This window comes from Mesoplodon densirostris, chromosome 5, assembly GCF_025265405.1.
Source record: "Mesoplodon densirostris isolate mMesDen1 chromosome 5, mMesDen1 primary haplotype, whole genome shotgun sequence".
In the NCBI taxonomy this organism is placed as follows: Eukaryota; Metazoa; Chordata; class Mammalia; order Artiodactyla; family Ziphiidae; genus Mesoplodon; species Mesoplodon densirostris.
Window position 1 is genome coordinate 137267075 of NC_082665.1, and position 12064 is coordinate 137279138.

General features: G+C 39.8%; 1 protein-coding gene across 1 annotated transcript in view; it reads left to right on the top strand.

Moving 5' to 3' along the window:
* ERICH6 (glutamate rich 6) overlaps positions 1–11855 on the top strand; it is a 36427-nt gene extending 24572 nt beyond the window's left edge. The window contains exons 11-14 of the mRNA XM_060098888.1: positions 1192–1277; positions 3282–3437; positions 5895–6123; positions 11592–11855. Of these exons, the coding sequence (XP_059954871.1) occupies positions 1192–1277; positions 3282–3437; positions 5895–6123; positions 11592–11855 (735 nt within the window). The remainder of the gene's footprint in view (positions 1–1191; positions 1278–3281; positions 3438–5894; positions 6124–11591) is intronic.
* Positions 11856–12064: the final 209 nt, after the last annotated feature.

The following is a 12064-nucleotide window of genomic DNA, read 5'->3' on the forward strand; positions in this document are numbered from 1 at the left end:
ATGGCTGTCATCAAAATAACACAAATAACAAATGTTGACAAGGATGTGGAGAAAAGGGAACCTTTGTGCACTGTTAGTGGGAATGCACATTGGTGCAGCCACTGTAGAAAACAGTATGGAGGTTCCTAAAAAACTAAAAATAGAACTACTGTATGACCCAGCAATTCCACTCTTTGGTGTATATCTGAAAAAAATGAAAACACTAATTTGAAAACATACATGCACCCCAATGTTCATAGCAGCATTTTTTACAATAGCCAAGATATGGAAGCAACCTAAGTGTCCATCAACAAATAGATAAAGAAGATGTGGTGTGTGTGTGTGTGTGTGTGTGTGTGTTTTGTATATATATATAAAACATACATACACACATATATGTGGGAATACTACTCAGCCATAAAAAAGAATGAAATTTTGCCATTTGCAACAACATGGATGGAGGGTATTTGGCTAAGTGAAATAAGTCGGAGAAAGACAAATACTGCATTATATCATTTATATGTAGAATCTAAAAGAAAACAAACTAGTGAATATAACAAAAAAGAAAACAGACTCACAGACATGGAGAACAAACTAGTATTTTCTAGTGGGGAGAGGGAAGTGGGGAGGGGCAAGATAGGGGTAGGGGGTTAAGAGGTACAAACTGCTATGTATAAAATAGATAAGCTACAAGTATATATTGTACAGCACAGAGAATATAGCCAATATTTTATAATAACTATAAGTGAAGTACAACCTTTAAAAATTGTGAATCACTATGTTGTTCGCCTGAAACTTATATAATATTGCACATCAACTATATTTCAATTAAAAAACTTACCTACCATATGATAAGTTCTTTTTAAGTGTTTGCTGTTATGATGATGATGATTACTTAAAATATAATTCTGACTGAAGCCTGAGCACTCTCTTCTGTCTTGTTCTATTGAATAAAAATTGTTTTTAATTTTTAAATAAAGACCAAAAAAAAAAAAACACTCTTGAAACAGATAAGTAATGTCAGATTCCTGCCAGAAAGGTTTAATCAGGTTATCTGCAGGGGTTAGGGACAATCTTTAATGATTCCTAAGGACTGTTCCCTGTTGCTGATTCAGGATCAAAAATTTAAGAAATGGTTTGTGTGAGTGTCTAGCAAGCAAAGGATGTCTGTTGTCATCATGTAACTGTCCTTTTGTTTTCTACGGTGTATAGATCATGACAAATGAGCTCTTTGAAAAGCACTACAAACATGGGAGCAAGTTTCTGACTTCATTTCCAGACGGGACAACACAAATATTGTATCCTTTCTTTCAACAACTTATTTTCATTAGCTTTATTTCTTCACAAAAAGAAAGACAAAGAAAAAATAGATTGAAAAATATGAAGGAAAAAAAATAGTTATTACCAAATCCTACCACCCAGAGCAAAGCTGTTAACATCTTTTTAAACATCTTGCCTTACTTTTTTCCTAAGAGTAATTATATAATTCTTTAAATATTAATTCTTCAACTAGTTATTCATATTTTATAACTTGCTCCCTTTACATAATATTATACAATATTATACAGTAAATACTCATAAATGTTATGAGTATATAATATGCAATAAATATAGAGATACAACACCATCTTTATAAGCACATGGCATTCCATCACAGTGATGTACTGTAATTCCTTTCATCTATCCCCTATTACTAATCAAAAGTGGTTTCACAATTTTTGGCTGTTTTATACAACAGCTACATGAACAGCTTTGTGCATACTTCGCTGCACACTTATCACTTACTTCCTTGAATTAAATACCTAGGGATAGAAATTCTGGGTAAGAAATTATGGACATTTTAAAGGTTTAATAGATTTTGCCCCCCAGAAAATATGTACCAGTTTACACATCCATGAGCAGCATGTTATTTAATATTTTTTAATAAAAAATTCAATATCCATTTTATGGAACACTCAGTATTGATCACTTGAACTTCTGCCTGATGAACAGACCATTTGCTATTTTGACCCAAAGGCCATTTAATATCTCCAGGAAAGTAAAACAAAACAAAACTATGAAATGAGAAGGACTTTTTGGCAAACCAAGGGCCTCATTTTGTAGGAGAAAGTCATTTTTAGTCATAGTTGCCTAAATGTTTAGTCAAACCCCAGTAAGAAACCAGAAAAATGGCTTTCATGGCATAGGAAGTGTAATGAAGTTTTAGTTCCCTAGGCCCTTTGAGAAAGAGTGTAGGTTTTTTGTTTTAATTATATCAAAAAATTTTAAATAACTTCCCCAGCTTGTATCATTAGTTATCATTTCCTGCCCTGGCTTTAATTCGTTTTCACACCTTTGAAGGCTATGGCTGATTTTCAAAATGATTCAGAATCAATTTTGTGTTTACTTCACCTCTGGACTTCCAATCAGCTGAGATAGGACTGAATATTAACAGTTAGTGAATTATCCTCAGTATATTTTATACTTTTTGATGCTATTGTAAGTGGAATAATTTTAATTTCATTTTCATAATGTTCACTGTTAGTGTATAGAAATACAACTTATTTTTATATATTGATCTTTTAGCCTACAACCCTACTGAACTCTTTTGTTAGTTCTAACATTATTTTGTAGATTTCTTAGGATTTTCTACATACAAGAGCATGTTATCTACAAATAGAGATAGTTTTACTTCTTCCATTTCCAATCTGAATGTCTTCATTTCTTTTTCTTTCACAAAATTTTCCTGACTGGAACCTCCAATGTGAGGTTGAACAGCAGTGGAAAGAGGGAACATTTTTGTTTAGTTCCTGATCTTAGGGTGAAAACACCTAGTCTTTCATCATTAAGTATGATGTTAGCTCTGGGGTTTTGTTAGACATTCTTTATCAGGTTGAGGAGGCTCCCTTCTATTCCTAGTTCATTGAGTCATTTATCATGAAAAGGTATTGGATTTTGTCAGATGCTTTTTCTGCATCTATTGAGATGATCATCTGTTTTTTGCTCTTTATTCTATCAATATAGTATGTTTCATTAATTTATTTTTAGATGGTAAACAAACCTTGCATTCCTGGAATAAACTCCACTTTGTCATGATACATAATCCTTTTTATATGTTGCTAGATTCCATTTGCTGGTATTTTTATTGAGGATTTTTGTGTCTCATAAATATATTTTGATCCACATAAAAAGCATGAAATTATTTTGTAATAACCCTCCCATTTTCAGAATGCTTTATAGTTTCAAAGGGCTCTCTTATAAATTGAATTTATTCCCAGTATGAAGACCATTAGAATAACTCAAATGACCTTATCTGATCTCAGCTACCCATCTGGAAACCTAGCCATCATCCGAGTGCCCAATAAGATAAATGGCTTCACTTGCATAGTCCAAGAAGACATGCCCACTAACCCTGCAATTCTGGCAGTGCTAGATTCTTCGGGTAGAAGTTCCTGCTATCATCCCAATGGAAATGTCTGGTAGGCTTCTAGGCTCCTCCTGCTGTCATTTTGTTTCTCGGGTTTTGTGAAATTTTATTTTTCCTTTTATTTTTTCAACTTTATTGAGATATAATTGACATATACTGTGTAAGTTAAAAGTGTATAGCGTGTTGATTTGATACACTTATATGGTGCAAAATGATTACCTCTATAGCATTAGCTAACACTGGCAACATGTCACATAATTACCATTTCTTTTTTGTGTTGAGAACATTTAAGATATACTCTCTTAGCAACTTTCAAGTTTTTAATACAGTGTTAACTATAATCACTATGCTATACATTAGATCCCCAGATCTTATTCATCTTCTAACTAGAAGGACAAAAATAGCTTTAAGAAGATTTATTTATATTAGTGGTCTTTAATGTTATGTTCAACTAATAGTAATGTTCAACTCAGATAAATTTTTGATTTATGTCATTCCATATGCTGCTTAGTGGAAAAATCCCAGGCAACTAGGTAAAACAAAGCTCATCATATTTTTTTCTATAAACAGAAAGAAAATATAAACTATACAATTTTAATATTAGAAAAAAATCTCTAATTATATGGCCATCCTAGGGATCTGAGATATGAATCCAGGCAGTCTCTCTAGAGGCTATGCCCTGATAATGTTATCCTGGCTTCATCTATGGAAATAATTCGCAATGGACAGCTGCCATACTGTGTTGTTACTGTTTGAGATATATCCCTAACAAGTAGGCTTCCCATAGCCGCAACCAACAACAATAATATACAAACAAAATCTCTAGAGAAATGAAGGTCCTAATGCCTTCGATCTACTAACTTATACACTCTGTGACTTCCTATTATTTCATTTAGTCTGAGAAAGTAAAATTTGGGTTCTAACTTCAAATACAATTTAATCTTTTGAAGCTTTTCAGAATGAGATATTCTCTCCCTTTAACTTATTTACAGGTATAACAATCTTATCTTGAGACACTCTGCCAATAATTGACAAAAGTTTGAACACTCTGCCAGTACTTGAGAAAGTTAGGACACAGGGAGATATTTGTACTTTTAGTTCAAAGCAGTAGTCAATCCATTACCTCCAAGTCTATTGGAGACTTTCTGCTTATCCTTCAGGGTTCAGTAGCAGCTCTGCATCTCATCTGGTGGGGCACTATATCAATTGTCACCAGATATTCACTGGCTTCTAGGACTTCTCCCTTTAACAGCAAAGACCTCCCAGCCACCGACTGAACTCCTGGGCCCCCTGGCATGACTCCTTGACACTCTCATAGCCCCTCTTGCTGGCTTCTTGTGTAGCAAGCCCACCTCCCCTGCGGGACTGAAGTCCCTTGAAGACACACCCTGCATCTTTGCCACTACGTAACATGTATCTGTACATGGCATAGACTCAGAGAAAGTTTATTAAATAAACAATTTATCTAGATAATTTCAGCCAAATGTTATTTTCACCCACGTACCAAGATAAGACTAAATCTCCCTCCTCCCAGAAACAAAGATAATCACCTCAATTTCTCAGTTGTACTTTTGTTATCAGATTACTGCGACTCATCAAAGCTGGGAAAATACGATGTGAGTTACCTTACTCTAGGGAGCCCTCCTGGCCAATTCATCTGGTTTAAAAAAAAATCATTTATTATCAAGTTAAGCCAGCTAAGTACCCAGAACTCTACCTATCCTCTCTCCTCGAGAAAGAGATGGTGACCCCAGATGGAAGAAAGTGAGAGGGTATGCAAAGGAGCTCATGGAGTAGGATGGCAGTCACTGGTGCTACTAGATCTCAGATTGTGCAGGGCTACATCTGTAGGGAATGTGGTAAAATGTGGCATTAACAACTCTAAGAGCTTGGGGAGGCCCTGCTGGCCTTAGTCCCCCCTTCTGCTCCATTACCAAACTTTTCTAAACTACAGTGATCTCAGAGATGATCCCTGAGCCTCTCCTGCCCACACTGGCCCTGACGAGAGGCCTCCTAGAAGGACTCCTGGTCCCCAGTTGCTGGGTACTGTTAGAAAACAGGTCTCTGTACTGAGGCCAATTTGGCCTTTCCCAGAACTTACACTCACTGATCTTCATTTTGACACAGGGAAAATCTAAGTACGAGTCTTCTCCCCTCTTCCAGGTGGAGCCTGCTCTCCCATATTTCTTCTTATCCAAACTAAACTTTCTGTGCTCCCTCTGTGCTCACCCTCCCCAGCACATCATTTTCCAGATCCCTTTACCATCCTGGTTCCAGCCTTTGGACCCATTTTGGTTTATTACTACATCTTAAACCATACCCAGTACTTCAAATTAGTATATAATTCGGTCACGGTATTATTGCTCCTAAGATTATCTGAGGTTTTCCACTATTCATATGCTATTGGCTAGTATAAACTGCTATTCCCTTTGGTTAGCAAGTGAGTGGGCTCATTCAAGGTTGAATTATAATGTTACTGTTTATGATTTTTAATTTCCTTTCTGTCCAGGGTATACATCAATATCTTGGGCGGTCAATGTTCAGATCAAGCTGGCAACAGAGTAAGGGCTTGGAATTGGTCAAGTTCCGTCACTTCCTCACCCTTTGTTTCATTTAAACCTGTCTTTCTGGCTTTGAACCATTATGTTGGAATCCGCATCTTAGAACAAGACAAGATTTCAATCACTTTTCTAGCAATGGGCCAACAGGCGAGAATCAGTGTCGGAACCAAAGTGAAGGTAGGTACATTTTTATAAACAGTTGAAAGCATTTAGAATAATAAGAGTAAAGCAATGTTTGTTAGTGTTACTACTGATAGATTATACTTGTGTGTAATCCACTGTGCACTACTGGGAATTTTGGAGTTCAATGAAAAAACATATAGTGAAAGTTTCATATGGAATTGAGGCAACCTTACTGTTTTTTCTTCCTCAGAAATAACTTTTAGTTCAGACTTGATTCCAAATAACATTTACTGAGTGTTTACTCTCTGACTGAGGTAGTGCAGCTTTGGGGGTTTGGTTTTGGGATTTTGTATTGGGTTTAGTTTTCTCTGTGCTCTAGCAGAAAGCGCCTGGCTGGGTCAGGAGACCTGGGCTCTGACCATGTTCAAGACCCAGCACAAGCCCCATCTCCTTGGAAACACTTCCCAGAGCTCCTAGCCCTTTGTCCAATCAGGGTCGAAAGTGTCCTTCTCTGGGTTGTCCGTGTACTCACCTCTGTCCCTGCACTTGCTGAACCATGTACCTTACTTGCCTTCATGGCTGTCTTTCCTACTGGATGGTGAGCTCCTGCAGGACAGAATCTGTCTTACTGATTCCTTTATCCTGCCCGGGGCATGGCCCAGAGTACACTCTCAGTGACCAGCAATGCTGCACAGACTTCAGGTTACAGAGATGTAGTTTCAAACCTCAGCTCTGCCACTTAGCTAAGTGGCTGAACTTGAACTTCAGTTCCCTCCTCTACAAAATGGGGATAATGATTCCTCTCTTACAGACTGCTGTGAAGATTCAATGAGAATGCAAAGTACTTAGCATGGTGCTTGGAACTAAGTACTTAGCAAATGATAGCTCAGTAGAGATGTAGAGTTTGTCAGTTATACCTCAGTAAAGCTGAAATATACGTAGGCATGTAGAGAAAGATATAAATAGAGATCTATATCACATATAGAACATATATAGTATGTGACTTTGAATAAGTCCCCTAAACTCTGAGGACCTTGTTTCATCAATTATTCAAGGAAGAGACTGTTCCAAACTTCAAAGATGTCTTCAGCTTCTAAAAAGTCTATACGTTTAAGTAAGTGGAAATATGACTTCAGGATTCCACACAGGCAGGGATATTTCATAAACACCAAACAAAAAGGAGACTTCAGATTCAGCCAACATGGAGCAAGGGTCTACAGTGTGCTAATAAGCACTATTTGAGCTACTTCCAGTCAGTCGAGCTACTGCAGTCAGCTGTCAGGCTCCAAACAAGCTTCTTCCTTGGTTAGAAATTTACAATATAGCCTTTTTTTGGTTCATTACATTCATGGTAAATGCATTTTTACCAAGAACGTCAAAAATGCTTTCTCTTTCTCCTCACCTCCCTCCTTCGAAATGAATTTTAATCAGAAAAAAGAGTTGGTGCGAAAGAATTTGATGTTAAAAATGATTGCTGGGCTTCCCTGGTGGTGCAGTGGTTGGGGGTCCGCCTGCCGATGCAGGGGACACGGGTTCGTGCCCCGGTCCGGGAGGATCCCACATGCCGCGGAGCGGCTGGGCCCGTGAGCCATGGCCGCTGAGCCTGCGCGTCCGGAGCCTGTGCTCCGCAACGGGAGAGGCCACAGCAGTGAGAGGCCCGCGTACCGGGAAAAAAAAAAAAAAAAGATTGCTTTTCTCATCATCCTCATGATCACCCTTTAATTTTTTTAAAATTCCAAAAGTGATATGTGAATACATTCTCATATTTGAAGATTCAAATAATACAGAAATATAAAGTAAAAAAATGAGATACCCCCCTTCATCCTTTCTTCTAATTCTCTTCCCAAAGGTAATCACCACTGAAAATTTGGTGTGTACTTCTCTTTTCTATGTACTTATAAATTATTCACATACATCTTTTTAAGATAAAAATTGGATCAGACTACACTGATTGTATTATTAGGCTTGTTCTATTTGTTTTTGTTTTCCATTTAACATGTGTTAAAGATCCTTTCATGTCTACATATCCAAGCATATTTGTCTATTCTGTTGCTATGTAATATTTCCTATGTACTATAGTTAATTTATGTTGAATCTAATCCCTTCTCAGCGGCATTGGGCACAGTTGCTCACTTCCTCCCCCTAGAAGTGTTTCCTCCCTTGCTTCCAGGACCTGCTCTCCCTTGATTTTACTTCTACCTCAAGGGCTACTCCTTCTCATTTTTCTTTGCCTATTTTCTTCACCCCCGCCTTTTTCTAAATATTGAGGGGCTCCAGCGCTTGTCGTTGGGCTCATCTTTTCTCTAGCTATACTCACTCCCTAGGTGATCTCATTAGTTTTCTGTCCTGAAATACCATCTGCTTGCTGATGACCCCTCCATTTATCTCCAGGTGGATCTCCCAGGAACTCTAAACTTGCAGATCTGATTCCAACCCTCCATCTCCATCTGGTGTCTAAAGGGCATTAGAAACTTCACAGAGCAAAATGACATTTGAAAGCGTGCTCTACCTTGGGTCTTCTCCATCTTAGGAAATGGCAACTGCTTTCTTTCAGTTGCTCAGACCCAAAACTTCGGGGTTGTTACCCTCCTCTCTGTTTCACAACCCCACGTCTTTCATCTGCAAGTCCTATAAACTCTACCACCAACGTATCTCCAGACTCTAACACTCCTGGCATCCTTGAATACTACCACCCTTATCTGCCTCATGTACCTAAACCATCTCTTGTTTAAATTATTACAGTAGCCTCCTCCTAATTCTCCCTGCTTCCCGTCTTCCCAAAGTCAATTCTGCCACGGTAGTGGGGGTGATATTTTGAAAACAAAAGTCTGGTCAAAACTGGCGACTTCTAACCTTACTCAGAGTAAAAGCCAAGATCCTATAACTGCAATACTGTATGTGATCTGGCCTGCCTTCTATTAACGTTTCCTCTGTGGTCCTCTTTTCCTACCCACTCTGTTTCGGCCACCCTGGCCTTTTTGCCGTTGCTAGACAATGCCAGGAATGTTGCTGCCACAGGGCTTTTGCACTTGCTATTCACTCAAAATATTCCTCCCCCATTTAGCACATAGCTGCTGCACTTCCCTCAGGTTTCTGCTCTCGGAGTCCTTTCCTGAACACCCCGTGTAAACTCGCACGACCCCCACCTCTACCCTGGCACTCTGAGTGCCCCTTTGGCCATATATATATATGCCACAGGTTCTCATATGTAGGGCTCCCATTTTCTTTCACCTCTAAAGGGCTTATGATTTGTATTCTGATTTCTTCAACTCAGTAGTTATTGAATTTTCAAATAGATTTCTTAAATTTTTGCTATCCTTTTCTTGTTAACTTCTAAATGGTCAAGGAATATGGCTTGCATTTTTTCCCTGCTGTTTAAAATGTACTGATATTTTCTTGGTGGTTGATGACATAATTTATGACTGTTCCATGTATATTTGACCTCTCCAAAACGTTTACTGTTTATTAGCACAAAACTGTATATGTCTAAATGTTCTATTTACACTTCTCTATATCCTTTTCTTTTTATTATGGTTGATTTATTTCTGAGAGATGTATGAATGTCTCCCAATATGACTGAATTAGTACATTTTTCCTACAATTTCTATCAGGTTTTGCTTTATCTGTCTTGAAGCTCTATGGTTAAGAAATTAAAGGTGTCGACTGTCTTCATGGTGAGTTATACTTTTCACCCCTGGGCCACCTCACTTATTTGCCCTTCAGCTGTGCCCATTACATGACTCAGCATATCACTGAGGGTTTTTGTTTCTATTTTGACAAAAAAGTTTAATGTCATCAATATGTATTATTCCCAGTTTCCCTCTTAATGGTCTTTGCCTTAAATGCTACTTCATATGATGTTAAATTGCTACACCTGCTTTCTTTTAGTTTGCACTGGCTTCATTCATCTTTTTTTCATCCTTTGATTTGCAACCTTTTTATGTAGTTTTGAGTTAGATGTGTCCCTGCAAACACATTTAACTTTCGTTGCTTTCCTCAACCTACCAGACTTGATCTTTTAATACGTTATATTTTAATGGTTATTCTAAAATTAACGTATCTTTTTTCTATATGCATAGAACTAAGTTCCAAATCCTCTATTTTCCTTGACAATAATTCTCCCAAATCCCTCAGAAAATATTAACTATACACACACACACACACACACACACACACACACACACACACACATACACATTCCCCCCCCCCACCAAGGTCTGTTTCCCTGAATATTAGCATCTCTGATAGGTAAATCTGGTGCCTCTCATTGAGACTCCCCGTTTTCCTGCATGTTCTCCTTACCGAAGTGTCCTGCTAACTGTGGAGGAGTGGCATGTGCTGCTGAGGGGTGGAAGGCGAGCTCCAGCGCCAGGCTCCCAGCCTCAGCCTGTGGGCACCGCGGCTCAACACAAAGGGGAGGCCAGGGGACCACGGCAATATTTACCTCAAGGCCTCTCCTCCGCCCATTGCTGTTGACTTTGAGCTCAGAATGTGTGTTTGGGATTAGTGGTTCCATCTGGTCATTTCTCTCTCTACGGATGTGGTCCCAGCTGCCTCTTGATTTTCAGGCATTCCTTAAGATTATTCCTGCTGATAAAAAAAATCTTTCCTATTTCCTATTGATTTACTCTCTGAAAATGCTTTCTGCCATTTTATGGGATTTGGGATCGAAGGAAAACTAAAAATGGAGACCCATCCTCATTACTCAGCCATCTCATCCTCCTTCCCCCCTCCCTCCCTCCTTCCTCCCTTCCAAAGCGGGGAGGTATAAAAAGGCAGAAGATGCTGCGAGTTCTCACGTCTCTGGCAGGTAAGAGGTCACTCAGCTTTGCAGGAGGTAGTAGGTGGGCTTGCATTTAGCCCCGCCCCGCCCCGCCGTGGCTACGCAGCCCTCCCGGGCTGCCTCCGAAGCCGCAGCTTGGAAACACCTCAGGCGAGGCTGCCCTAACAGACCCTTGACCTTCCCGAAGCTGCGAGAAGACAGCATCAGCCTGATTCACTCAAGGCCGTAAGGAAGCGGGGGGCGTGGAGGGCAAGGAGAGTCGTGGGGAGGGTCGTGTGGAAGGGCCTCCTGGAGGTTGGGGCGCGCTTTAGGAGAAGGAAGGGCGCCTTAGTCATCCCGGCTCCTTCTGGAAAGCCCAGCTCAGGGCCTTCCCAGCCTCTAGGCCCGCACCCACCACGCTCTCCGCACTGGGCGTGTCCCAGGGACCGGGTGCCTGCAGCATCTCTGTGCTTCCCCCAGCAGATGCCGGTAAATGACTTGAATACATTGTGAGCATTTGAAAGAAAGTATCCGATTTCTGTGTGGTCTGGCCTGCTCTAGTCTCTCAAATCTCCAGAGCATCTCAACTCATTCCTGTTCGGATTAGAATTAACACCACTGCCCCTATTTATAGATAATTAGACTCAACAGGGAATCCAGCCCCAAATCAGTGTCGCCTCTCGCCTCCTCCCGCCTCCTGCTTCTGCAGTCACCATTTCCACCCTGGACCCTGAGCTTCCCTTCTCTCTTTCCTGAAAAGCTACCGAACCCTGAAGAGATTCCAGCACTCCGACACCTGAACGGGGATGACCTTCTTCTGCTGGCCAGTTTAATAAAGATCCGACGCCTGTTCCATAAACTGGAAGGATGTGTGAATTTCCCCTCCAGCCAGGTTTGGGAAAAATTAAAGCAACCTTCCTACCTTTCTTCACTTTCTCTAAAACTAATTGCCCTTTGTCACAATTCTGGTATGAAGCAAGATACAATAACAACAATAGCAGCTTTGATAAATGAAAACATTTAACGACAGTGATGGTGCTTTCCTTTGTTTTCTTGAGTTTTTCCGGGAGGAGGTGTGGGAGATTTCAAGAAAAGTGTATAAAATGACTAGGAAATACCAAGAAATGTGCTGTATTACAAATTTAGAGCACATCCAGAGTCATCACTGGTTTGCATTCTTGGTGGGAAAACTAACAAGTCACTCTGAGGACAGCAGAGAACAAGCAAGTCAGC